General features: G+C 47.8%; 2 protein-coding genes across 3 annotated transcripts in view; one reads left to right on the forward strand and one right to left on the reverse strand.

Annotated features, from left to right (window-relative positions):
• Positions 1-6967, forward strand: part of LOC132675609 (CMRF35-like molecule 8) — a 38492-nt gene extending 31525 nt beyond the window's left edge. The window contains exon 8 of the mRNA XM_078438210.2: positions 3279-6967. Within this exon, the coding sequence (XP_078294336.1) occupies positions 3279-3452 (174 nt within the window). The 3' untranslated portion in view covers positions 3453-6967. The remainder of the gene's footprint in view (positions 1-3278) is intronic.
• A 3230-nt stretch (positions 6968-10197) lies between these two features.
• Positions 10198-26051, reverse strand: LOC132687369 (CMRF35-like molecule 7). Of its 2 annotated transcripts, none has more exons than XM_060645494.3 (4): positions 25731-26051; positions 18635-18964; positions 17344-17431; positions 10198-12511 (listed from the first exon to the last, which is right to left on the reverse strand). In XM_060645494.3, exons 1-4 carry the CDS (start codon positions 25765-25767, stop codon positions 12445-12447), a joined length of 522 nt encoding a protein of 173 aa, XP_060501477.1. In that variant the 5' UTR covers positions 25768-26051; the 3' UTR covers positions 10198-12444. The 2 variants fall into 2 exon arrangements, with proteins under 2 accessions (XP_060501477.1, XP_060501476.1); XM_060645493.3 differs by lacking the exon at positions 10198-12511 and adding an exon at positions 15065-16532 and having other exon boundaries at positions 25731-26040.
• Between the last annotated feature and the right edge of the window lie 1135 nt (positions 26052-27186).

The following is a 27186-nucleotide window of genomic DNA, read 5'->3' on the forward strand; positions in this document are numbered from 1 at the left end:
CGCACCAGAGAGAAAGCAGTGAAGAAGATACATGGTGTCCTTTCCTTCTCTACCTTGTTCCCTAGTAGGGGGTGGACAGATAATAAAAATCACAGCCCAGTCAAGTGGAAAGGCTCAGCTTTATGATACTCAACCCAAGGGACTTATCTGGGGAACATTCCTTCCCAGGGATCTGAATGCCTTCATGCCCTTCCCCATTTTTCTGATGTCAGCTCACTGGCAGGTCGCCTGAGTGGGCAGAAGGTAGGTCGGGAACATGGGTGAGAGCAGGTGTCCCTGCACTGGGGGCTCCCCTTCCACAGCCAGGCTGGCTTCCAATGGCCCCCTTGGTCTCTCCCTTCCTCTGGGTCCCATCACCAGATAACCTACTATTGGCTTCCCATTTTTGTCTAGATTAGAGTCTCTCAAACTTGGCACTATTCAATGTTGTTGAGTGATTGCTTTTGAAGATCCAGTTCACATTCTATAAATTCACCCTTTGAAAGTATACAAATCAGTGGTTCTCAGCATACGTACAAAGTTGTACAACCACTACCACTATCTAATTTCAGAACATTTTTTTATTCCCAAACAACAAACAAACAAACTCTGTACCCATGAACCCCACTTTTCCTTCCCTCATCCCTGGCAGCCACTAATTTACCTTCTGTCTTTATAGACTGACCTGTTCTGGACACTGCATACAAATGGAGTATGTCCCCTAGGGGGCGAAATTGTCCCTGGTTGACAGCCTCTGGTTTAGAGGGTTGGTTTGGCTTATCAAGGTTAAGTCAAATCATGACACTCATCCGTCGGTCCTGGAAAACATTCTATGTGTCCTTCTAAACTTCCTCTCTCAGTCTCCCCAGCGCTGAGATATAATTTAAATTACCTTGCCCTTCTCACCAGGAAACAGACTTTTTTTTTAATGTTTATTTTTGAGAGCGAGCATGAGTGGGAGAGGAGCAGAGAGGGGAACAGAGTGTCTGAAGTGGGGTCTGTACTAACAGCAGACAGCCTGGTGTGGGGCTCGAACTTATGAATGGGGAGATCATGACCTGAGCCAAAGTCAGACACTTAACTGACTGAGTCACCCAGGTGCCCCCCAAAACCAGACTCTTAATTATAGAGAAGGAACTGGTGGGTACCAGAGGGGAGGTGGGTGGTGAGTGGGTGGAACAGGCAATGGGGTTTAAGGAGCTCACTTGCGATGAGCACCGGGTGATGTACGAAAGTGGTGAATCACGTGAAACTAATATGACACTGAATGTTAACTAACTGGAATTTATTTATTTATTTAAAAAAAATTTTTTTTTTTTACATTTATTTATTTTTGAGAAACAGAGTGAGACAAAGCATGAGCAGGGGAGGGGCAGAGAGAGAAGGAGACACAGACTCCAAAGCAGGCTCCAGGCTCTGAGCTGTCAGCACAGAGTCCGACGCGGGGCTCGAACCCACGAACCGTGAGATCATGACCTGAGCTGAAGTCGGACGCTCAACCGACTGAGCCACCCAGGCGCCCCAACGAACTGGAATTTAAATAAAAATCTTAATAAATTACCTCGTCCTTCTCAGAGTCAGACCGCCCTCGTACAAACAGGCACCCCATTTTCTGTCATTTCCCCATTCCCTTATCCTTATTTAGCATCTATTTACTAACTGTTTTAGGTACCAGGGGCTGCCCGCACCCAGGGAATGTGGAAGTAACTGAAACAAACAAAGTTCCTGATTCATAGCTTTCCTCTTCCTCCTTCCACTCATTGCTACCAATAACAAACATTTGTTGGTGCCTGATGTGCAGAAAGAGGAATCAGGAGTTCTAGAAATTTAAGATGAAAAGTCTGTCAGAAGCCATCACATCTATGCCCTCACTGTACATGGGACATTGGGAGGAAAGGAGGAGGGAGATCAAGGAGACAGTCACATCAGCACAAGGACCAGGATCCACATGTCCTGACCTCACTATAGCGCTCTTTGGCTCCCATTACCCAGGACTGGGGGTGTCTGTCTTGATATGATCACCCCCGCCCCAGGCTTTCTCGGGGTGCTTGATGAACTCAGCCTTATTAACTGATGTGCAATCCAAGGCAGAGTTATTTGTTCCTTTTTAAAAAATTATTATTTTAAAAATTAGTGTTTAAAAATTATTATTCTTTTTGAGTCTAATGGCATTCAAGAGATTTACCCAGAGAGGAAAAACTAGAAAATTTGTACAGTACCCATCCTGATTTTATTCTCAGATCATCATCTTTTTAGTGGGATGAACTCTGACCCAAACCTGTCCCTCTAGCCTCATGTCCCCTCCTCCTGCCATCAAGAAGCACCCCCTTCCCCGGATAATTCCCCGAGAAGTGCTGGGGAAGGCTCAGAATCCTTCCTTTCCAGTTCCTGTTTCTCCTGATGTATAAAAGGCAGCAAATCCCAACCTCATGTGGACCTTACCCCCAGCAATGTCCAGTAGAACTCTAATGGGAGCCACATGTGTAATTTTAAATTTCCTAGGAGCCACGTTAAAAAAAAACTTTTTAAAAAGGTGAAATTAATTTCAGTAGTACATTTGATTTAACCTAGTACACTCAAAATATTATCATTTGATGATATGGAGATACTAAAAATTGGTTTTTCATAATAAATCTTCAACACCAGGTGTGTATTTGATGCTTACGGTGCATCTCAGTGCCCACCGGCCACACCGTCACATGCTCAGTAGCCCCATGCGGCTTGGGGCTATCATATTGGTCTGGTTGCTAATTACCCAGCTCCCAGCCCAGATCCCTTTCCATCTACCTTCTCCTTCCACCCCTCCAGCTGCGTCTTAATTTCATGTGTTAAAAAAGGTAACGGTGCCAGAAATGTACAGAGCTGGGTCGAGTTTTGGAAACGTGGCCATGAGCTTTGTCTTGGTGACTTAAGAAGGAGAATGCATCGGACGTTCTACGTGTGGCGAGCTTCTTTATTGCACTACCACTTCTGCCTGTGGCCAGCCACCCTTCCTCTCCAAGGCTGTCATTGTCTCTCTTTGTGCCCTAAATAAAAGTCTCAAAGACGACCATTCTGCCCCCGTTTCCTGTTTGAAAATTAGGTTCTGGTTAGCGAGGGATTTTTTTCCCCTTCCCATATTTGCTTTATCAGGATCGGTTTCACTGGTGTTCATCTTATCTTTGGAACATGATATCAAATGGTGGGTGGTGGAGACCCATATGATTCTGTGGTAGCCTCTGTGTTACCAACATGGGGAGGGACTGTCAGTTCTTTATTATCCTGGTAATATAATCTACGTTTGTTTGTTTTTTCCCAAGGTTGGTTGGAGCGGGGAGCAAATCACAGCACACCAAGGGCTCACAGCAGGTGCACATCACCAAATGAGACATCGGAAGACACATCCAAAAGTCCTCCACTTCCTGCATAAACTTGAGGGCCAGATGTCAGATGACATCTTGTGCCGTCTCTGGCTGCTCTGTCTGAAGGGATAATCACCAGTAGATGAGCAGGGATGTCACTGAGGCTCAATTAGGTATCTCTGACAAAGGATCAGACTAAACTCTACCACCATATACTGGGGACCTCCTAACTGGGGACTCTGGTCTGTGCCTCGTAGAATTTCGGATTCTTCCTGCTCCCAGGCCCACACCAGCAATGCCCCATCTTTCTTCTGCTGATGTCAGGTGAGGATGCCCTGAGGACATATCCTTCCTGGGAACATGGAGGAGAGCTGAGCTAGCTTAAAGGGCCTTAGCACTGAAAGGGCAGTTGTTCCCTCAGAAATCTGGAAAAATTTCAGAGAGAAATTAGCAGCTGAATAAAGTATTAATAGTTGTTGTTACCAGGGCCACAATCACCTGGGTTTATCCTTAAAAGTGGGAAAGAGAGGGGGCACCTGGGTGGCTCAGGTGGTTAAGCGTCCGACTTTGGCTCAGGTCATGATCTTGTGGCCCCCGAGTTCAAGCTCCACATCGGGCTCTGTGCTGGCAGCTCAGAACCTGGAGCTTGCTTTGGATTCTGTGTTCCCTCTCTCTCTGCCTCTCCCCCACTCATGCTCTGTCTCGCTCTGTCTCTCAAAAATAAATAAATGTTTAAAAAAAAAAATCAGGAGAGGATGGCTAAGGCAAGACTTGAGCTGTGAGAAGCTTGTGCCCTCGAGGAGCCTTCTGTTTGCAAAAAAGGGGAGTTGCTATTGCCCAGGGGGAAACTGATTTGGGAAACCCAGGAGAGGAGGAAAGAGTCACATTCCCAAAGCTCAGCTCACAGAGAGCCCGAGGCCTTGAGAAGTGGGTGTGAGAGCAGGGAGTTTGTCTTGTTTATATAAACCAAGGCACAGGGATCCAAGAAGATACCAGACAGGCCAGAGAATAGAGTGGGTTCTAGGAAGGTTTCTGTGGCAGACATCTGGATGGCCTCCTACACAACTTCTGTTCCCCCAAGATGGAGCCACCATCTTGTCTGGCTGTCCCCCCCTTCCCCATGTGAATGAGTGATCGGCTCAAGGTGTCACCTTTGTCTCAACAGGCCAATGAGATGTCATGGGAGAGCTGGTGGTCAGGGCTCCTGGAAGGTTTCTCAGAGCGGTCACCCGATTTTCTTTCCCAGAAGCCCTGAGTCTGGGTGTGATCACTGTTTACTTCACACTCTCTGGGGGAGAACAGGCCACACGATGAAGGCAATGCTGACACCATGATGCAAAGAGTAGGAAGCAACTTGCATCAGCCAACTCCAAGGGCATCCCCAAAGGCCACACAAAGCAACTAAAACTCCAAAATGAATAGTTACCAGTGAAACCAGAGAGGAAGCTTGTGGCTACTCCCGCCAAGTGCTCTTACAGAGAGGTCAGTGTTCTGGAATGAACTCAGAGTCTGGGGCACAGTAGACTCAGGCCACTGAAAGGGAGGGGCTGTACTTAAGACACCATTTAAGACCAGAATCCCTAAAGGGTCTGCGTCCTCAGGAAAATAGTAGATTAGGAATTACCTGCTTGTGAACAAAGGGAAATGATTCAAACAGTAATAGTAATAATAATTAATAATAACTATAACCTGCTTTTATTGCAGCTTCAAGGAGAAAACGGTATGAACAATCATGATAATATGAATAGCATCCTTTGAGAATTGCAAGCATGAGGCTGGGATTCAAATTTACCCTTCCCACACGTAGGGAAACCCAAAGCAGGAAAACTTAAATTAAAATGATACCCAGCAGAAGCAAACATAAATACTTCCTGGAGGGAAGCCATCCTCAATCCACATTTGGCCACATTAAATTTAGCCAAATGCAAGCTCCCACTATAATATTATTGAGCACAGAAGGAAACAAGCCACCATAAAAGTCAGTAGAACCAACTATAGGTTTAATTCTCTGGAGACTTCTGTTGTTGAGATGATCTGATGAAGAATATAAAGTCTGTTGGATGGGCTTAACAAAAGAAAACATTAAAGGGATGCCTGGGTGGTTCAGTCGGTTGAGCGTCCAACTTCAGTTCAGGTCATGATCTCACGGTCTGTGAGTTTGAGCCCCGCGTCGGCTCTGTGCTGACAGCTCAGAGCCTGGAGCCTGCTTCAGATTTTCTGTCTCCTTCTCTCTCTGCCTCTCCCCTGCTTGTCTTCTGTCTCTCAAAAATGAATAAATGTCAAAAAAAATTTTTTTAAAAAACATACTGGGGGCGCCTGGGTGGGTCATTCGGTTAGGCATCCAACTTTGGCTCAGGTCATGATCTCAGGGCTTGTGGGTTTGAGCCCCATGTGGAGCTCTGTGCTGACAGTTCAGAGCCTGGAGCCTGCTTCGGATTCTGTGTCCCTCTCACTCAGTCCCTCACCTGCTCATGCCCTGTCTGTCTCTCTCTAAGAATAAGTAAAACATTAAAAAATAAATAAATTAATTAATTAAAAAAAAAAAACCCATAACGATCATGCTGAACAGCAGATTTGTGACCGAAGGGGACATTGTGATCTGGACAGGTCCCCCAGAAGGCAGGCAGAGACCAGCAGATGACACACAAGTGAGGCTATGAGGTACAGAAGCCAGAACGGAAGATCTACTATGCGCCTGCTCCAGTGGTTCTCCACCGGGAGGATTTTGCCCTCAGAGAACATTTGACAATGATGTTGGGAGGCAATTTTTTTTAATGCTTATTTCTTTTTGAGAGAGGGAGAGAGAGAATATGAGCAGGGAGGGGCAGAGAGAAGAAGACAGAGAACCCCAAGCAGGCTCCTCATGGCAGCGCAGATCCTGATGGAGGGCTTGAAATCACGGACTTCGAGATCATGACCTGAGCTGAGATCAAGAGTTGGACACTTAACCAACTGAGCCACCCAGGTGCTTCCATTTGAGAACTTTTTTTAAAAAGCTTCATTGACGTGTAATTTATAGTAAAATGAAAATCCATAGCTGTAAGTACACAGTTGGACAAGTTTTAGTAAATGGATATAACTGTGAAACTACTACCATGCTCATAAGGTGGAAATCTTCCATCACTCTGGAAAGTTCCCTCGTGCCCTTTTGCAGTCAGTCCACACCCCACCTTCAGTCTCTGGCAACCACTGAGCTGCTTTAAAAAATTATAGATTTTTGTGTCTTTTTTTATGTGGGATTCACCTAAAATGTGAATTTTATTTTATTTCTTTATTCTTTAATTAGTTAATTATTTAATTTACACCCAAGTTAGTTAGCATATAGTGCATCAATGATTTCAGGAGTAGATTCCTTAATATCCCTTACGCATTTAGCCCATCCCCCCTCCCAAAACTCCTCCAGCAACCCTCTGTTTGGTCTCTATATTTAAGAGTCTCTTCTGTTTTGTTCCCCTCCCTGTTTTTATATTATTTTTGCTTCCCTTCCCTTATGTTCATCTGTCTTGTATCTTAAATTCTTCATATGAGTGAAGTCATATATTTGTCTTTCACTGACTGACTAATTTCACTTAGCTTAATACCCTCCAGTTCCATCCACATAGTTGTAAATGGCAAGATTTCATTTTGATTGCTGAGTAATACTCCATTGTATATATATATATATATATATATATATATATATATACCATATATATATATATATATATATATATATATATATATATATACCACATCTTCTTTATTCATTCATCCATTGATGGACATTTGGGCTCTTTCTGTTCTTTGACTATTGTTGATAGTGCTGCTATAAACATGGGGGTGCATGTGTCCCTTTGAAACAGCACACCTGTATCCCGTGGATAAATGCCTAATAGTGCAATTGCTGGGTCGTAGGGTAGTTCTATTTTTAGTTTTTTGAGGAACCTCCATACTGCTTTCCAGAGTGGCTATACCAGTTTGCATTCCCACCAGCAGGGCAAAAGAGATCCTCTTTCTCCACATCCTTGCCAATGTCCGTTGTTGCCTGAGTTGTTAATGTTAGCCATTCTGACAGGTGTGAGGTGGTATCTCATTGTGGTTTTGATTTGTATTTCCCTGATGATGAGTGATGTTGAGCATTGTTTCATGTGTCGGTTGGCCATCTGGATGTCTTCTTTGGAGAAGTGTCTATTCGTGTCTTTTGCCCCTTTCTTCACTGGATTATTTGGTTTTTGGGTGTTGAGTTTGATAAGTTCTTTATAGATTTTGGAGACTAACCTTTTATCTGATATGTCATTTGCAAATATCATCTCACATTCTGTTGGTTGCCTTTTAGTTTTGCTGATTGTTTCCTTCGCTGTGCAGAAGAGTTTTATTTTGATGAGGTTCCAATAGTTCAGTTTTGCTTTTGTTTCCCTTGACTCTGGAGACGTGTTGAATAAGAAGTTGCTGTGGCTGAGGTCAAAGAGGTTTTTGCCTGCTTTCTCCTCTAGGATTTTGATGGCTTCCTGTCTTACATTAGGTCTTTCATCCATTTTGAGTTAATTTTGTGGACGGTATAAGAAAGTGGCCCAGGTTCATTTTTCTGCATGTTGCCATCCAGTTTTCCCAGCACCATTTGCTGAAGAGACTGTCTTCATTCCATTGGATATCCTTTCCTGTTTTGTCAAAGATCAGTTGGCCATACATTTGTGGGTCAATTTCTGGGTTCTGTAATCTGTTCCATTGATCTGAGTGTCTGTTTTTGTGCCAGTACCATACTGTCTTGATGATTACAGCTTTGTAATACAGCTTGAAGTCCGGGATTGCGATGCCTCCTGCTTTGGTTTTCTTTTTCAAGATGGCTTTGGTTATGCGGGGTCTTTTCTTGTTCTGAATTTTATTTTATTTTTTTAAATGTTTATTTATTCATTTTGAGAGATAGAGAGCACAAGCAGGGGAGGGACAGAGAGAGAGGGAGAGAGAGAATCCCAAGCAGGTTCCATGCTGTCAGCACAGAGCCCAATGTGGGGCTCAATTCCACAAACATTGAGATCATAATTTGAGCTGAAATCAAGAGTCAGATGCCTAACTGACTGAGCCACCGAGGTGCCCTAAGATGTGAATTTTAGATGAAACTCACACAAAATAAACTGAACCATTTTCATGTGGCATTTAGTACATTCACAATGTCATGCAATCACCACATTGATTTTGTTCCAAAATACTTTCATCACGGCAAAAGAAACCCCATACAATGGTCACTCCCCATCCCCCTGTACCCCAGCCCTGGGGAACCACCAGTCTGCTTTCTGTCTCTATTATTGCTTCTTTTTTGCCCCTCCCAGAATTGTATCTGAAGGGAATCATGTAGACTTTGTCTTCTGCACCTGGCTTCTCTCACTTAGCATGACCCATCCCTGCTCTAGAGCATCTGGTAGGTTGTTTCTTTAAAAACATTTTTTTAACATTTATTTATTTTTGAGAAACAGAGAGAAAGAGCAGGGGAGGGGCAGAGAGAAAGGGGAGAGAGGATCCCAAGCAGGCTGTGGGATGTGAGTGCAGAGCCCGATGCAGGGCTTGAACTCAGGAACCGTGAGATCATGACCTGAGCCGAAATTAAGAGTTGCTTAACCAACTGAGCCACCCTGGTGCCCCAGTTGTGGTTTTTTTTTTCATTGCTGAGCAAGACTTGTTTATCCTCTTGCCAGGTGAGAGGTGTGTGGCCAGGTTTCCTTGGGATCTGTTTCCTCTGGAGTCCCCCATGGTGTCCCCTGCAGTGTTTCTTGCCTGCTTAGTGCACAATACCGGTGTGCAGAGTGTCTGAATGAGATGGAGAGAGTCCGAATGTGCCAGAAGGGAGATGGTACACAAGAGGACTGGTGACCGCATGTGGCTTCCGGGTCACCCTCCACCAGGCTCTGACTGGGACGATGTCGGGGCCAGGACCAAGGGATGGACCAGAGATTGGCTGAGGGGCCCAGGCCCAGCTTCCCAGGAGGGGTGTCAGCAGTGGCTCAGGGAGCTTCCCTTATCTGCAGCATCTATCACATCACTCTGGGTTGATGGTGGGGCAAGTCTGGATTTGCCCCAGGGGCTAGGTTTCTTGTTCTGTTCTTTTTAATTTATTTTTTATTTTATTTCACTTTTAATTATTTTTAAATGTTTATTTATTTTTGAGAGAGAGAGACAGACAGACAGACAGAGTGTGAGCAGGGGAGGGGCAGAGAGAGAGGGAGACACAGAATCCAAAGCAGGCTCCAGGCTCCGAGCTGTGAGCAAGGAGCCTGATGCGGGGCTCCAACCCATGAACTGTAAGATCATGACCTGAGCTAAAGTCGGACGCTGAACCGACTGAGCCACCCAGGCTCCCCTCTTGTCCCCTTCTTGTTGCTACCTGCAGAGGCGGATTACATAAAATTCAAGTTCCCAGTTCTGGGTGTGAACTCAGGTGGCTCACTCTGGGCTGGCACCACTGTGTACTTCCACCTGAGGGATCTAGGAGCTTGTCTTTCACTTCGGCTCTGTTGCCACCCAGCTGTGTCTAGTGAGTCATCCAAACCGTTAATTCCTTCTTAAAAAGGAAGTGGCTCTTTCAGTAAAACCCAGGTTTAAACCACATAGTGAATTCCCAGGAATTCAGCTTTATCTTGGGGACCAACTTAGCACAGAAGAATTTATTTAATTTCATGTTTTTCAGAAGAATTTTTTTTAGTTTTATTTTTTAAAATTTACATCCAAGTTAGTTAGCATATGGTGCAACAATGATTTCAGGAGTAGATTACTTAACGCCCCTTACCCATTTAGCCCCTCCCCCCTCCCACAACCCCTTCAGCAACCTTCAGTTTGTTCTCCATATTTATGAGTCTCTTCTGTTTTGTCCCCCTCCCTGTTCTTATATTATTTTTGTTTCCCTTCCCTTATGTTCATCTGTTCTGTCTCTTAAAGTCCTCATAGGAGTGAAGTCATGATTTTTGTCTTTCTCTGACTAATTTCTCTTAGCATAATACCCTTCAGTTCCATCCATGTAGTTGCAAATGGAAAGATTTCATTCTTTTTGATTGCCGAGTAATACTCCATTGTGTGTGTGTGTGTGTGTGTGTGTGTGTGTGTGTGTATACACCACATCTTCTTTATCTGTTCATCCCTTGATGGACATTTGGGCCCTTTCCATACTTTCGTTATTGATAGTGCTGCCATAAACATGGGGGTGCATGTGTCCCTCTGAAATAGCACACTGTATCCCATGGATAAAGGCCTAGTAGTGCAATTGCTGGGTCGTAGGGTAGTTCTATTTTTAGTTTTTTGAGGAACATCCATACTGTTTTCCAGAGTGGCTGCACCAGCTTGCATTCCCAAGAAGAATTTTTTTTTAATGTACTTTGCTTTACCTGCCAAACCAGATAAACTCTTTTATGAGTCCCTTTCCAGGTCCTTTCTGGTCTGCTTTCAGGTAATTTAGTGTTACTTTGTGTCCTCTGTGAGGAGCTAGTGTCCTGAGGGAGCTGTCCCATCGCCCAGAACTTCTGGGTCTCCTCTCTCATCTGCCTGGAAAGATGTCTCAAAGAGCCTGAGTGGTCCTGGTTTCTCACTGACTTCCCCAAGCACTTCCAAGAGTGGACTGAGAGCTCTGAGCTAACGCTTGGCCTGCAGGGTGTTTTTTAATCCCCATGGTCATGATTGCTTTGTGAGACAGGATCTGTGCTCATCCCCATTTTCTAGGTGAGGAAATTGATGGTTAGTGAAAGCAAAAGGTCCGAGATGGCAGGCAAGGAAACAACAGAGCTGGGGCGTGAACTCAGGTCTGTCCAGTTTCAGATGCCATCATGTTAACCATCACCCTATGGTGTCTCCCTCCCAACTTCCTGTCTTCAGGTATCTGTTATTCATCGTGCCTGAACTAGAGTTGTCTTCCTTCCTCTTATCCTGGTCGACATTTCTTGGTAACTTGTTAAAACCTGTTGGTAAGCTTCTGGTTCATTCTAAATGCAGCCTCCTCTAGCTTCTTATTTTCTTGTTGCAAGTGGCAGACACGGTGAGTGGGTATACCAGATGACTGGCTGATGACGCGGCTAGTGTTTCTGGTATCCTAGACGATGTGCGGAGGGTTCCAGTGACAGAAGCTTTGGGAATCAGATGTGGTCTGTGTCACCCCTCAGAGCTCCTCAAAGGTGGAGGGAGACCCAGGAGCCTGGGGGCAAGTGAGGCTAGGTCCCACTCCAGAGGAGGGTCAGGGTCAGCCAGAGGAAGGAGGGGCGGCCTCCATAGTTGCTTTAGAATTTGAGACTTACTGGGGCTCCTAGGTGTTTGACTCTCAGTTTCGGTTCAGGTCATGATCTCACAGTTTCGAGGGTTTGAGCCCCATGTCAGGCTCTGTGCTGGCAACACAGAGCCTGCTTGGGATCCTCTCTTTCTCCCTCTCTCTGCCCCTCCCCCACTCATGCTGTCTCTGTCTCTCTCAAAATAAATAAATAAATAAATAAATAAATATCGAAAACAAAAGAGAATAAAACTGCTATAAAAATCCCTGTGCATTCCCGCCAGCAATGAACGAGGGTTCCTATAGCTCCACACCATCACCAGCATTTAGTGTTGTGGATGTTTTGGATTTTGGCTATTCTAGTAGGTGGGTAGTAGTATATCATTACTGTTTGAATCCCAAGCTGTGCTTTCTAAATCATCTCCAATGGTGGCTGCCAGAGGAGAACCCATGATTTACCTTGTCACCTGAAACCTTTCTATTCAGTGATAAAAGGGGGGCAATTGATATGAGGTCAGGTTCTTGCATTTCAAGCCAAATGTACAGGAGGAGACATCCGGGGGGCTCCCTTCATTCATACAATAGTCAATGTGCCCTGAAAACGGTGCCTGGAGTCAGTAGGTAATTTAGTTGCATTTGTTGAATGTATGAATGAATGAATGAATGAATGAGTGAATGAGTGGATGAATAAATGAGGGCGTGAGGATCAGACCTGGCCCCAGACCCATGTTTTCAGCGGGAACAGTAGCCTTGGCCCTCATTCCCCCAAAGTCATCTTTGCAGCTCCCCACTGCACGGTGGTCCCATCTCTCGGGGACTGAGGCTGACCTCCACCCTCAGAACACCTTCTGTCCTGGCCATGATGAGTTGGCCCCAGTCTTGGGGCTGCACAGATTCAAGGGTGATTCATGAACTCCGTTGGAGCTGGCAGAGCAGGACGTGGGCAGGGGGCTGTGGGTCTGATGTTCCTAAGCTAAGAAAAGATTTGAAGAAAGATGACCAGCAAATTAGGACCTGGGGTGGAGGAATTCAGAGTCCCCTTCCAGCAAGATGAGATGAGACAGTGGTGCCCAGAGGAAGCCCAGCCCCCAGGCCTCTTCGCTGTTAGCCTCCACGGCATGGGTTTAGGAGGAGCCCAGGAGAGCTGTTGGGGCTGAATCTGGACCCCATTCTGGGGGGAGACTTGACTCCCAGACAGCCAGGCTGGGGCCCAGGGGGCACATAAGGAGACCAGCCATGAGGATCCGGAAGCCCAAAGCAGGTTGAACAAGCCAGACCGGTGAGCTGTAGGGAGAGACGCTTCAGAGGCCAGGCAGGGAAAGTGCTAGAAACTTCATCCTTTAGCCTCATTGGTTAAGAAAATATCATTCAGGGGGTACCTGGGTGGCTCGGTCGGTTAAGCATCTGACTTTGACTCAGGTCATGATCTCATGGTTCGTGAGTTCGAGCTCCACGTCAGGCTCTGTGATGACAGCTCAGAGCTTGGAGCCTGTTTCGGATTCTCTGTCTCCCTCTCTCTCTGTCCCTCCCTTGCTTGTGCAATGTCTCTCTCTCTCAAAAATAAATAAGCATTGAAAAATACTGGGAAAAAAAGGAAGAAAAGAAAACACCATTCAGGACATATCTGGCATCAAACAGAACAAACCCAATGCCCCAGGTGCTGGCAGGGCCCTTCCCACTGTGGTGTCCTTTCTGGGTGGGGCTGCCACAGCTTCTCCTGCCCTGACCAGCTTCACCCTGTTCTTGGTGAACTTCCTCTGTGGTTGCAAAGCTGCTCAGAAGTACAGACCCTCCAGAGAGAGAGAGAGAAACAAAAAAAAAAGAAGTAAGGACCCACGAGAAGGAGACTCATGGGGAAGGAGAAGTTGTGTTTCTTTCTTTTTTTTTCTAACATACTTTTAAAATATAGATACATATATTGTTTTTTTTTAATTTTGTTAAAGTTTATTTATTTTTGAGAGGCAGAGAGAGAATGAGACACAGAATCCGAAGCAGCCTCCAGGCGCTGAGCTGTTAGCACAGAGCCTCACACGGGGTTCGAACTCACGATTCCCAAGATCATGACCCGAGCCAAAGTCAGATGCCTAACCAGACTGAGCCACCCAGGTGCCTCAAAATATATACATTGTTAAGTTTATTTTTTATTCTGAGAGAGAGAGGGAGAGGGAGAGGCAGAGAGAGAGAGAAGAGAGAGAGAGAGAGAGAGAGAGAGAGAGAGAGAGAGAGAATCCCAAGCAACTCCACAATGCCAGCAGAGACTGATGCAGGGCTCAAACCCACAAACCATGAGATCATGAGCTGAGCCAAAATCAAGAGTCAGGCTCTGAACTGACTGAGCCCCCTAGGCGCCCCAGCCGTGTTTCCTTCTTAGAAGAGCAATGTGTCCCTGTGCTCTCCACTTCTCTGTCTCCGCTAACTCTGGGTTACAACATGTGCTAAAGCGAACACATGAGGAACTGTGCCAGTCTAGAGCTGTTTAAGGGCGTGGGGGCCTTGGTACCTGGCTCCTAGTGGAAATACATTTGCTGGAAAATGCTCCCTGGCCCCAGTACCTAATTTGTAATTTCTGTCTTTCTCTGTACCCTGGACAGTGGGTGTAAGAGACAAGTTTTGCTTGACAGTTTTCATGGGAACCAAAGGGGTTCCCAGAAATATGTGTGTGTGTGTGTGTGTGTGTGTGTGTGTGTGTGGTGGGGGGGAGGTGTTCAGGACAGACAACAGATGCCTACTCCAATGCATTCTCTTGGATGAAGTCCTGAGAGTAGCAATCCAACCACAGAATCTTCACAAAGACATAGAGGTTGTTGAATATCAACAGTAAGACACTATGCAAAAAGCTGGCATCAGGGCAGCAACTGTCAGTAGACTTGTACCCTTTTGGGCCAGCTGGCCTTGCCCCCCAAGAGCTGGTTGTCACCTGAATCTGGTTGCATCTTGAGGAGGCTGGATCCAGGGAAGTTTTCACAAAGGTGGACCTTTGGAGCTGGTGGACTGTGGACCTTGGTCCCCAAAAGAGTGACTCAATGGGTCTTAGTCTGACTCAAAGTCTGTCTTCTCTGGGCACAGTGGAATTTCAGGCCCACCACTGACCAGAGCTCCAAACCAAGCATCAAGTGGGAGAAGGTTTTTCATTGGCTGAAGGGCAAAGGGAAGGCACTATAGCTTCCCAGTGGGTGGGGGTTTTTCCCAGCTTCCAGGCTGGGCACAGGAATTCGCTTCTCCTTTACCCACTGGTGAGGCATCTTCCCGTGGCCTCCTGAGGCTGAGAACCAGGGCCTACTTATTAGGACAAAGGGCAGGGTGGACAAGTCGCCTAGGTGTTCAGAGGGAAATATTCCTCATAGAACCAAGAGCTGGGGCATGGGGAAAATGGTGAGATGTTGCTCAGAGGGCACAAACTTTTAGTTTTAAGATAAATTCTGGGCTCTAATGTATAGTATGAAGACTATAGTTAATAATACTGTGCAGTATATTTGAAATTTGCTGATGGTGGATATATTTTTTTGTTTATTTATTTATTTTGAGAGAGAGAGAGAGTGCAGGGTAAAGCAGAGAGAGAGAGAGAGAGAGAGAGAGAGAGAGAGAGAGAGAGAATCCCAACCAGGCTCCGCACTGTCAGCACAGAGCCTGACGTGAGGCTCAGACTCACAAACTGTGAGATCATGACCTGAACTGAAACCAAGAGTCAGATGCTTAACCAACTGAGCTACCCAGGTGCCCCTTCACCATTTTATTTTTTAACGTTTATTTATTTTTGAGACAGAGAGAGACAGAGCATGAATGGGGGAGGGGCAGAGAGAGAGGGAGACACAGAATCGGAAGCAGGCTCCAGGCTCTGAGCCACCAGCCCAGAGCCTGACGCGGGGCTCGAACTCACAGACCGTGAGATCGTGACATGAGCCGAAGTCGGACGCTTAACCGACTGAGCCACCCAGGCGTCCATTTTATTTTTAAGTAATCTCTACAACCAGCATGGGGCTTGAACTCACAACCCTGAGATCAAGAGTTGCACACTCCACTGACTGAGCCAGCCAGGCACCCTATCTTAGACATTTTTAATCATTAATATTATTTAAACAAATTAATTATTAAGATTATTTACACATCATCATTTAGGAGAGGCAACATCACTTCCCTCAGACAGTTTTCCTGAATGCCCTCCCCAACCTTGAGGTAGTTTCTGAGGCCCAGCAGCCCTGAGGAACAGAGGCAGCACCCAGGAAGCCCCAGGCCTGGAGGGGTGAGGGGCAGGGAGCCCTGGGGAGCCAGGACAGAGGAAGAAGATGGGGGGTGGAGGTGAAGGAAGGCCGGCACTGAAGGTAGGCCCAAAGAAACTCCTGGTCCCTCTTCTGCTGGGCTGTCAGAGCGGTGTCCTCCCAGGGTAGAGGGGCGATGCCCCAGAACCAGGAGCCCACCATCTGTGTGTGTGTGTGTGTGTGTGTGCACGGGCATCTGTCAGGGTTCTCATGGGCACAAGTCATCCGAACCCAACCTGACTTAAGAAACAACACTATAAACCAGAAGTCTGGACATAAAATGTGCTGAGCTGGTGTCAGGGAGGACAGGGCTTGGGCTCCAGGCCAGCAGCTCTGACCATGAGCCCCATGGGGCAGGGACATTTGCTGCCTGCAGGAATGGAACAGGTGCTGGCTCTCTGGCACCCCCTGACTCCCCAGGAGGGCCCTGAGCTCTGTCCCTGAGCTGTGCCTAGCAAAGAGGGTGCCCGGCTTCACCTTAGCACACCCAGCCTCAGTGACCGCGTCCTAAGGACTCAGAGGTATTTCTTCCACAGCCCACGTCTCCTCTGGAAATGGGGTCAAGGGGTCAGAAGGTTCTGTTCATCCGTCTTTCTGAGCGGCTGTGTCTGGTGAGAAGATCAAGGACAAGTTCATGTAGACAGACTGTCGTTACTGAGGCCCTTCAACCAAAGGACAACACCAACCAGTATGAGCAAGATGGGCACCTTCACGAACACCAGAAGGATGTAGCGGTTCCTGCAAGAGGGGACAGAGCCGTCAGGCCCCAGGCACCCCAGGTGCTGTCACGCTTGCTTCCCTGACACAGTGGGCACTAGCCAGCCCGGCCAAGCCTGTGACCCTACTCTGGCCAAGCCCCGCAGCCCTACTCTGAAGGCTGCCATGAACCTTAATGGCCCAACCACAAGGGCATCTCAGAAGTAACTTCAACTTTTTGGTTTTTCTTTGTTCTGGGTCCACCTTCCTTTCTTTTTTCTTTATTAAATTTTTTTTTAACATTTATTTTTTGAGAGAGAGACACACAGAGCTAGAGCAGGGAAGGGCAGAGGGAAGAGGGAAACAGAATGCGAAGCAGGCTCCAAGCTCTGAGCTGTCAGCACACGAACCACGAGATCACGATCTGAGCGAAAGTCTGATGCTTAACTGACTGAGCCACCCAGGTGCCCCAGGGGCTCGTGTTCCTTTCTAATCGTCCTTTTTGTGGCTCCCCTTTCCCAGAGTGCCTCTTGGCACAGTAGGGTCCCTCACAACAGGCTGTGTGCCTGCTTCTGTGACTTCGCTATGTAGTGGCAAGCACTAGGTCATCAGGCTTTTTTTGTTGACAACTAAATGGGCAGATGATGTTTATAGAGAAAAAGATTCTACAGAGTGGCTTCCCGGGGAGGGCTGGCATGGGGAGACAGGGGTGAGGAGTGAGATGGGCAGAAGCAATGGAGGGGGACACTTTGGGCCTTGACCTTGGCTGTGGCGGCTCTGGCATCATGTGAGGGCACAGAAGCAGAGTAGGAGAGGCCCCAAGTAGGGGTGGGTAAGGACGGCAGCCACTCACCTGCTGTAGGAGACAGACGATACCCCTGCACGGCCATTGGTGGTTCTCCTGGATAGCATGCTCGCCAAGGTGGTCAGAAGTGTTCCCTCTAGACACGGGCAGAGTCAGTCACAAGTTATGGGCACAGACAGGGCACTCGTGCGCGGCTAGTGCCCTGCTAGCCCTCCCCGGGAGCTGCCCTGCCCCTGCACTGGGCATTGCGTCTCTGGATACAGTCCCCATGCTTCTCCCTTGCTGCTGAGTCTTCAGAATTGCAGCATAGTTGCTTTCCATCACTTTAAAGTGTGACAAGAAGAAATAAAAACGAAATAAGAAGAAGCACTGTACTTGCTTGGGGGGAGAGAGATAAATCTTTCCACTTTCTCTCCGCTTATCCCTCTTAGGTGGGACTCTTGGCTGGGGGCAGGTCCCTGGTCTTTTCTCTCAAGTGGGGCCTGAGCTGGGCTCGAGGACAGGTGGTTCCGGAAGTGAGGTGCCCCAGTTATTTGGGTGGTAAGGAGGAGGAGGACTTTGGAGGACTGGTGAACCAGAGGGCACATTCTGGTTCATTCGTGAGCAATGGTTGTAATAAGTTAAACATCTTCATGAGGCACTATGAAGACGATTTATGGTGGCCTACTTGGTCATGGATTCCTGAGTCACCATGACCTGTTTTTTTAGTTGAGTCCCAGGCCTGAGGAGACCCCAGGACTGCCAGAGGGGTCCCGTGACATTAGCTTAATGGTCAAAGCCTTCCTTTTGCCTTAAAGCATCCACTGTTACACCAGCCCCTTTCTGGGTCCCTCTAACTCCCTGCTCCCTCTTATGCAGCCAGGAAAAAATAGAGAAGAGAGTGACTGGGGTCCCACAGCCACTATGGATTGGCCAAGCTCCTGGGGTTCAGTGCTGGGGCCCTCTGGGCTTCCCCAGGTGTCTCCCCTTCTCCTCTCTGTGTAATGGCGGGTCTGGAGTGTGACTGTCAGAGAGTGACCATTTCCTAGAGTAATGTCTGCGGGCATCCAAGGTCAAGCCAGAACTCTGATGGGAGAATGTGGGGCTGCCAGGGCTTTCCGGTCCACAGGAAAGCAGGCCTGGGCTGTGGGCATCGAAGGCGGGGTCCACGTCCCCACCCCCACCCCAATGCTGGCCAGCCCTGCCCTGCATCAGCTGGATGCCTCAGGGAACCTCAGATGGTGATGGAGACGCTGTTCTCAGGCACTCAACTATTTTCCTTCTGCCCTCGGGCAGGAGGAACCTCAATCTTTCTGTCCTGAGCACGAGGGCCTCACTGTGTACATGAGAAAGTTCTCACCTGGCTCAATGGTCACTCTGATAGGTGCCCCGAGGTCAGGTCCACTCTTGCTGATGCCGCACCAGTAAGTGTCTGTGTCATCTTGCCTGACTTTCTCCATGGTCACTGTGAGGAAGTGGTGACTCCGGTTGTCCCCAATGGACACACGGTCTCCCTTCACTTCTAGCTGTGATTCTGTGGTTTGAACGAGGATCCTGCACAACTCCCAGTATGCTCCACGACACCACCACTTCCTATAGGTATCCCATCTTGGTTTATAGTCACACCGCACAGTCACAGATCCGCCCTCTAAGCCCCTCACGGACTCTGGGCCTTGGATGGAGAGGCAACCTAGAAGACAGAATCCCAAGATACATCTTCTGCTACCTGAGCTCCATGGGCTCAAGTGGCCCCAGGCTGGTGTCCAAGGACTGATCTAGGGTCCTCGCCTTCTGGGCCACGCCCTGGCTCACCCTGAACATCCACCTCCTCCATCCAGCTTCCCTGTCAGCTCTCTTGGTGACAATGTCCCGGCCTCTTGGGTCCCTCATCTCATGGGCCCTGCTCACAGCAACAAAACTCCCAAACCTCTGACACTGTCTTTCCTGGTCTTCTCAACTCAGCCCTCATTTAACCTCTTCCTTCTCTGACTGCTCATCTCAGAGGCCTCTGCTGATTTCTCTTCTTCCCTCTTTAAATCTTGGTGCAGACAGTGGTGTGTTGGTAAATAAATACTTAACAACTAGGCCTCTGGGGGAGAAAATCTCTGTCTGTAGCATTTTTCCAATTTCTGTAATGTAACTATTCCCACCCTGGCTGGTTTCAGACAGTCGAGGCAATGTCACTGGCCACACAGCTCGAAAGAGAGGCCCCAAGTCAGTTGTTGTGAGTCAGTGTGATCCAGTCTGAGAACACCTCGGCAGTAGCCCAGGGTCCCCTCTCCAGGTCTCATGTTGTCCCACTTTATTACACCCCCATGGAGGGATTCCCCATTTCTATGATTTCAGTTACTGTCAATATGCTGATGGTCCCCCAAATCCCATGTTTGTGGCCCAAATTCTCCCCTTAGCTCCAGTCTACCATTTCCAGAGACACACTATACATCTCTACCTCAAAATCAATAGTCACAGAACTAAATCCACCTGGAACTTGGTCTTCTTCAGTATTTCTTTTTTCTAGTGGAGGGCTCACATAGCATGCTAGCAAAGGTCAACTGGGAGTGGGACGGGTTAAGGACAAGCACAAGTGCAAAGGGTATTCTTCTGCTCTGGGGACTGAGCCAGCTAAGCTGACCATATGTGGCTGGACAGACACTCTTTGTCCTTGGCAATGATCACTTGTGCCTTGGTCACATGGACGTGAACAATCACAGAGAAGCAGAGGAACACAATGGAAGCCTCTCCTGACTGTCTTAGATGGAGAGCCTCAGGGCCAGGCCAGGGAGGTGGGGGCGTCTGCATGGGGCAGAAGGAGTCAGGTCTGTGGTACCAGGAAGGTGAACCTCTTCACACCTCGAACCTTCTCCCTGATGCTATTTTAGGTCACTTGAGGTTTGCATTTGTGGTTGGCAGAATTATGCCCCACCAAAGACGTTGATGTCCTAATCCTAAGAATGTGTGAATATGTCACCTTACAGGGCCAAAGGGAATTTGCAGATGTGATTAAGTTATCAGCCTTGAGGTAGGGCGATTATCCTGCATTATTCAGTTGGGTCTGAGGTCGTCACCAAGGTCCTTATAAGATGAAAACGAGGGTGTCAGAGTCAGGGGGAGATCGGAAGATGCTACATTGCTGGCTTTGAGGGAAGACAAAAGGATCATAAGCCAAAGAATGTAGGCAGCCTCTCAAAGCTGAACAAGGTGAGAAAGAGGATTCTTCTCCAGGACCTCTGGAGGGACTCCAGCTTTGCCTACAACTTGATTTCAGCCAGTCAGACTATTTTGGACTTCGGACTTTCAGAACTGCAAGATAGTAAATGTTGTCATTTCAAGCCACTAAGTTTGTGGTAATTTGTTACAGCAGCCTTTGGAAATAAAAGTAGTATTCCATCAGTAGAATGAGCTCTATCTATGCTTTTCAAACCAACTGTGTTTCAGGGAGCCTTGGTGGCTCAGTTGGTTAAGTGTCCGACTTTGGTTTGGGTCATGATCTCATGGTTCGTGAGTTCCAGCCCCACACTGGGTTCTGTGCTGACAGCTCAGAGCCAGGAACCTGCTTCAGATTCTGTGTCTCCCTCTCTCTCTGCCCCCCCACCCCACTCATACTCTGCTTCTCTCTCTCTTTCAAAAATAAACATTAAAAAATTAAAAAAAAAAAAACAATTGTGCCACTAACGCACTTGAAGGAGATCTTGGCATCTTCATTAGTCCTGTCCTTCCCTTTTCCCTCTACAACTGGTTGGTAAACAAGTTAGTCAACTCTGCCTCAAAAATGTTTCCCAAAATGATTCTCTTCTTTCCTCCCCTCCGTTCGTGATGACAGCATGACACGGCAGAAAGAGAGTGAATGTGGACACAGAAAGACACGTCTACCGCACGCTACTTGGGAAATCTTGGGCAAGCTACTTAACTTCCCTGGGTATTGCTTCTTGGTTTGCAAAATGGCTGTGGTACTTTCCATTCTGCAGGTTGTTGTAACACTCAGGTACATGTCAAACCACAGACCATCTTTCGGAGTTTGCCTCACCAGTGAGAGACTGTCACCAAGTCAGGAGCTCATCTGGTGCCTAGATCATGGCTGTGGTATCCAGCAAGATTTCTCCACTGCACCCCCTTCTCCAGTGCCTTCTGCATATCACTGCTGGAGTCATGTGCTAAAACTGTCCCCATCCCGTCCTCAGCAGCACTTGTCATGAGCAGATCTCATGATCTCTTCTGCAACCACTTGCCACTGTCTCCGGATGATTTAAAACTCTTTAGTTGGGCATTCAATTTTTTTCTCTCTTCCATTTAGATCCAAGTTCTCTGTCCACCACTGTTTCCTACCCCTCCCTGCCTCCACTGGACCTTATAGCCTGATGCTCCCAATTTTCTCTTCTCTGACCCTTCTCAGGGGCCATGTCACTGCTCACATCCTTTCTTCCATCTGGAAACCCTTCTCCAAGCCCAGCCTGCCTACTGGTCACCTTGTTCCCTTTCCCAACCAGAACTGCTTCGTCCCGTGGCTCCCATGCCTTTATAGGAACCTGGATGCTGCACTGGTATTTTGTTACCATTACCAGCCTCTCTCACTGTCTCCCTCACTAGGACACTGAGGAGCAGAGATTTTGAGAGAGAGGGACACAGACAGACTCAGTGTACATCTACATCTATATCTATGTAGATGGGAGAGACAGAGACAGAGACAGAGTGTGAGCAGGGGAGGGGCAGAGAGAGAGAGGGAGACACAGAATCCGAAGCAGGCTCCAGACTCTGAGCTGTCAGCACAGAGCGTAATGTGGGGCTCGAACCCACGAATGGTGAGATCATGACCTGAGCTGAAGTTGGATGCTCAACTGACTGAGCCACCCAAGTGTCCCAAGTTTATGATTGTTTTTACAAAGAACCTGGACATCAAGATCTTTGGACAGAATCATTCGATTCTGGCATGTGTAGGAAAAAAAAAAAACAGGACAATAGTTGTTGTAAACTTTTATCAGTGGTCAGTGCTGAAATTGGGGTGGAGGGCAGAATTTCACTTCCCTTTTTTTTAAGTTTATTTATTTTTGAGAGAGAGAGAGAGAGACAGACAGACAGAATATGAGCAGGGGAGGGACACAGAGAGAGGGAGACACAGAACCCGAAGCAGGCTCCAGGCTCTGGGTTCTGTCAGCACAGAGCCCGATGCGGGGCTCGAACCCACGAACCATGAGATCATGACCTGAGCTGAAGTCGGACACTTAACCAACTGAGCCACCCAGGCGCCCCCAGAATGTCACTTTCTAAATCATACATTTCTATTACGTGAGAATGTTTACAACATCACTAACAAAACAACTAAGAAAAAATGGTAATAAGCAGAAGAACTCAATTAGGAAAAAGGTTGCTAAGGGACACCAATGATGTAAATTAAAATCAAATGCAAGAGTCAGCAGAAAGGGCACCTGTGTGGCTCAGTTGGTTAAGTGTCTGGTCATGATCTCATGGTTAGTGGGTTTGAGCCCCGCATCAGGCTCTGTGTTGACAGCTCAGAGCCTGGAGCCTGCTTCAGATTCTGTGTCTCCCTCTCTCTCTGCTCCTCCCTCGCTCATGCCCTCTCTCTCTCTCTCTCTCAAAAATAAATACATATTAAAAAAAAGTCAGCAGAAATGGTCAGACATCAACAATATAGCTACAGTCCAAAGCCAAGACTCATTGTAGATGGTATTTGCCAACAATCAAAGAAGAGAGATGGAAGAGTGGAAGAGAGATGCCACTCCTTCAAAACCGAAGTGTCATTGACCATAGCTTTGTTAATTTAATCTGTCAGTAAAGCATTCATAACGTGACTGGGCTTGTTTTAAAAAGAAATATGTGCAGCACGCTTGGGTGGCTCAGTCGGTTAAGCATCTGACTTGCGCTCAGGTCATGATCTCACCATTTGTGGGTTCGAGCCCTGCAAAGCCTGGAGTCTGCTTTGGATTCTGTGTCTCCCTCTCTCTGTCCCTCCCCCACTTGTGCTCTGTCTCTGTCTCTCAAAAGTAAATAAACATGAAGAAATTTTTAAAAACAAAATAAAATAAAAAGAAATATGTGGGAGGCTTTTATAAGCACAGCCCGCGATGGGCAGAACCACTCATCAAGTCTTTGTGTTTTGTCGAGAGTTGGTGTGAAGGAAGGACAGCCAGCAGTCAGCTCAGAGGAGGACTCGGGAGTGGGACCAATGGGTTTTCAAACCCTAAACTGTTTGAATCTCCATTTTTCCTATCCCTGACTCTGAGATGGAAATTCTCTCCCTTCATGTCAATCCCTCAGGGAAGTTTGCCCCATATGCATAATCCTTGGTGAATAGTCTTGTGTCAAAATCGAGAAAACAGTTGCTCTCTGGGTTGATAGCAAGTGACAAATGACACAAAATGGGCCAAAGGCAGCCAAGGGCAGGGCTCAGAGCAGAGGGGATCACGTGGGTGTGGGATGTGCAGAGGGGGTTGAGCCCACCTTGCCCTGCAATGATGGGGCAGGTGTCCCTGCTGGGGTCCCCTTGCAACTGCACCAGCTCAGGCTCCAAAGAGTAATTTCTGGGCTACAGGTCTGTGGTTCTCTGCTTCTACGTGCAGATGCTTACTGAGCACCCATCTGTGCCAGCACCCTGCCTTCTCCTCTAGGTTGCTGCAGGACCACAAAACTGAACAGACAAGAATGTCCTACTGGAAGTTGGGTCATTCTGACCTCAGCCCATCCACATTCATTCTTTGTTTCACAGAAGTAACCCCAGAGTGTCTAATGGCCATTTGCTAGTGGGGTGGCTTTTCTTGCATCATTGACTACTTCACTCCCTTCCCTCATTAACTTGCAGAGTTGGAAGAGGATGAGGGACACCCTGTCTTGTCTCTGCGGCACCCGGCCTGCCCAAGTCAGAGCAGCCACTGTGCCTCTCAGCCTTCGTCTGGAGGAGAAGACAGTGTGTGTGGCTTATTGTATGTGAGCCTGTGTGTGCACGTGAGTGTGTGTCTAACTCTGTATGAGTGTGTGAGAGCACAGATGTGAATGGGGGTGTTGTGCATCTGACTCCACTGTGTGTATGTTGTGTGTGGGAGCCCAGGCAGCTCACCCTTACCCTTGGCCTCCTGCTGAGCTGGATGTTGGGATTAAGAGAGGAGCAGATGGGGGTCTCTGAACTCAAATGCACAGGTAGAGTCCTGGGGGAGATGCAGGCATTCTGAATTGCTGTTCTTTGGGAATTCTGGGACATTTGGAGTCCCGCCTAAGGAGCGTAAAAGTCACAGAGAAGCTGCTGCCCTCCCCACCCATCTGCAGGCATTATCATGGGCTTCCTCATCATTGATAAAATCAACAATGGTGGCAATAATTCGAGAATGACCACAGCCCTCATCTATTTATATCTGATCCGAATAACAGGGTCCCACAACGTTACAGCTAGGAAGGGCTTCAGGGACTTTCATTCACACCAGAAATCCAGGTCTTAGAGCAATGAGGGACTTGCTCGTGTCACATGCCCCTGTCAGGACTGGAACTCCAGTCTCCCCACTCCCTAGCTATGCCCTTTTTGGGGGATCCCTGTGGACCAGTCTGTTTTGCCAGATGGTCAGTCTCCTGGCCCAGAGAGAAGACTGTGTGACCCACACACAGAGCATCTGTTCTGTAAACCTCTGAACTGTCCCTAATGTCTTTTCGGTGTGCAGTGGCTTTCCAAGGAGGAAAAGATACACAACCCATCTCCCATCTCCCACCTGGGTTCCTGAGCAATTTTCTCTTTGAAAGGCTTGATTCCTAGGCCTGGCCTCCAAGGGCCTTCGTAATCTTGTCTTGTGTGTTTCCAACCTCACGACCAACCAGTCACCCCATGGCCCCCTGCCCACTATGGGCCCCCTGCCCACTGTGGGCCCTCAGCCCACGAGTGCCCCATCCTTTCTCAAGCCTCCATGTCTTGGCCAAGCACTCCCCTCTCCCTGGAATGCTCTTCTCCCTTCTCTGCTTGAAGGGCTGATCCCTTTCTTCAAGGTTCATCAAACGGATGCTGTCTGTATGCTCCTCTTTTTAATTTTTTTTAATGTTTATTTATTTTTGAGAGGGAGAGAGACAGAGCATGAGCAGGGGAGGGGCAGAAAGAGAGGGAGACACAGAATGAGAAGCAGCTCCAGGCTCTGAGCTGTCAGCACAGAGCCCAACGCGGGGCTCGAACTCACGAACCATGAGATCATGACCTAGCCAAAGTCGGACGCTTAACCAACTGAGCCACCCAGGCATCCCATGGGGTCCTCTTTTTAATGGCCAGCCCTGTTTCCCTTTTCCCTTCACTTCCTCAGGGCCTGGTGTATGCCTGGCACAGAGTAAGACCCCAGTATGCTTTTGCTGAATAAATGAAAAAGAGCCACTTCTCATTTCTCCAGATATGACACTTCCCCTTCAGCCTGGGGTCGCTATCCATCCCCTGCCCTGCCCTAATAGTACGAAGTCCCCAGGGCCCCAGCCGCGCTCACCTGGGAGGCTGAGAAGAAGAACTAGCGGCAGCAGCATGGTCCTGCCTCTCGGGCTCCTTGTCCCTCTGGATCCACAACCGGAGCTCACACTCGGATCCCAGCTGGACTCTCAGAGCTCTGCCGGAGCCCCAGCTTGCACTTTGTTTGACTGGACCGCCTTTGAGTTTCTTACCTATTCACTTCCTTTTATAGAGTATTTCCTGCTTTTAATTATTCAGCAAACTGGGTGCAATTTCTTAGAAGGGCCAGATCACAGGGCACGGAAGTCCCCACTACGTAGGAAAGAGGAGACAGGGCTGTGCAGAGTGAGGAGGGGCAGGACGATGTGTTTCTGCAGAAGGGTCTCAGCAGGATGCATCGGACCCATTGGGCTTAGGGCCCAAGGGGTACAATAGCCTGCATGTCAGCTCCAGAAACATTTCTCTACCACAGCAGTGGGTCCCAGCAGCGGGGAGCAGAGCCTCCTTCCCACTCAGGTGTCAGGTGAGCAACCTTGGTGCACTTAGAGATGCATTTGCTCAGGCATTACAACCAAGGGCATAAAAGTGCAGGCTGTAGGATCAGACAGACCTGGGCTTTAACCCCAAGCACCGCTTACAAGCTGTGTGGCCACAGACAACCTATTGAGCCTTTCTGAGCCTCAGTTTTTGTATCTGTAAACTGGGCTCGCAAGAGTTGTTATAGGAATTAAGTGAGAAAAGGCATGCAAAGTTTTGAGGACACAATCCTGGGATGGGGCTAGCACTCTACATTATTATTAGTGCCCCGGGTAAAGCTTTAGATGCTAGATAGGCAGTCAGACATAATAAGCCTAGGGCAGGAGGCTGAGAGAAGGCTGGTGAACTGGGTTCTCTAATTAGTAATAAAGCAAATTCTAGCCTTAACCTGACCTAATTTAATTGGGATCTTGATTTATAACCCAGTAGCTAAAACTCTTAAAGAACAGCTTTGTGGTTTTTTTTTAATTTTTTTTAACGTTTGTTGTATTTTTTGCAAGACAGAGCACAAGAAAGGGAGGGGCAGAAAGAGAGGAAGACGCAGAATCCAAAGCAGGCTCCAGGTTCTGAGCTGTCAGCACAGAGCTCGACATGGGGCTTGAACCCACAAACGCAAGATTGTCACCTGAGCTGAAGTCAGACACTCAACAAACTGAGCCACTGAGACACCCCCCTCCCTTTTTTTAAATTTTTAAACTTAAAAAAATTTTTTTTAATGTTTATTTTATTTCTGAGACAGAGACACAGCGTGAGCAGAAGAGGGGGACACAGAATCTGAAGCAGGCTCCAGGCTCTGAGCTGTTGGCCCAGAGCCCGACATGGGGCTTGAACTCACAGACCATGAGATCATGACCTGAGCCAAGGTTAGATGCTTACTGACTGAGCCACCCGGGTGCCCCTTGAAGAACAACTTTGGGGAACAGATGAAGGTATTTCTTCCCAGGTGTCCAGAGCCAGCT

Source organism: Panthera onca, chromosome E1 (assembly GCF_046562875.1).
Source record: "Panthera onca isolate mPanOnc1 chromosome E1, mPanOnc1 haplotype 2, whole genome shotgun sequence".
In the NCBI taxonomy this organism is placed as follows: domain Eukaryota; kingdom Metazoa; phylum Chordata; class Mammalia; order Carnivora; family Felidae; genus Panthera; species Panthera onca.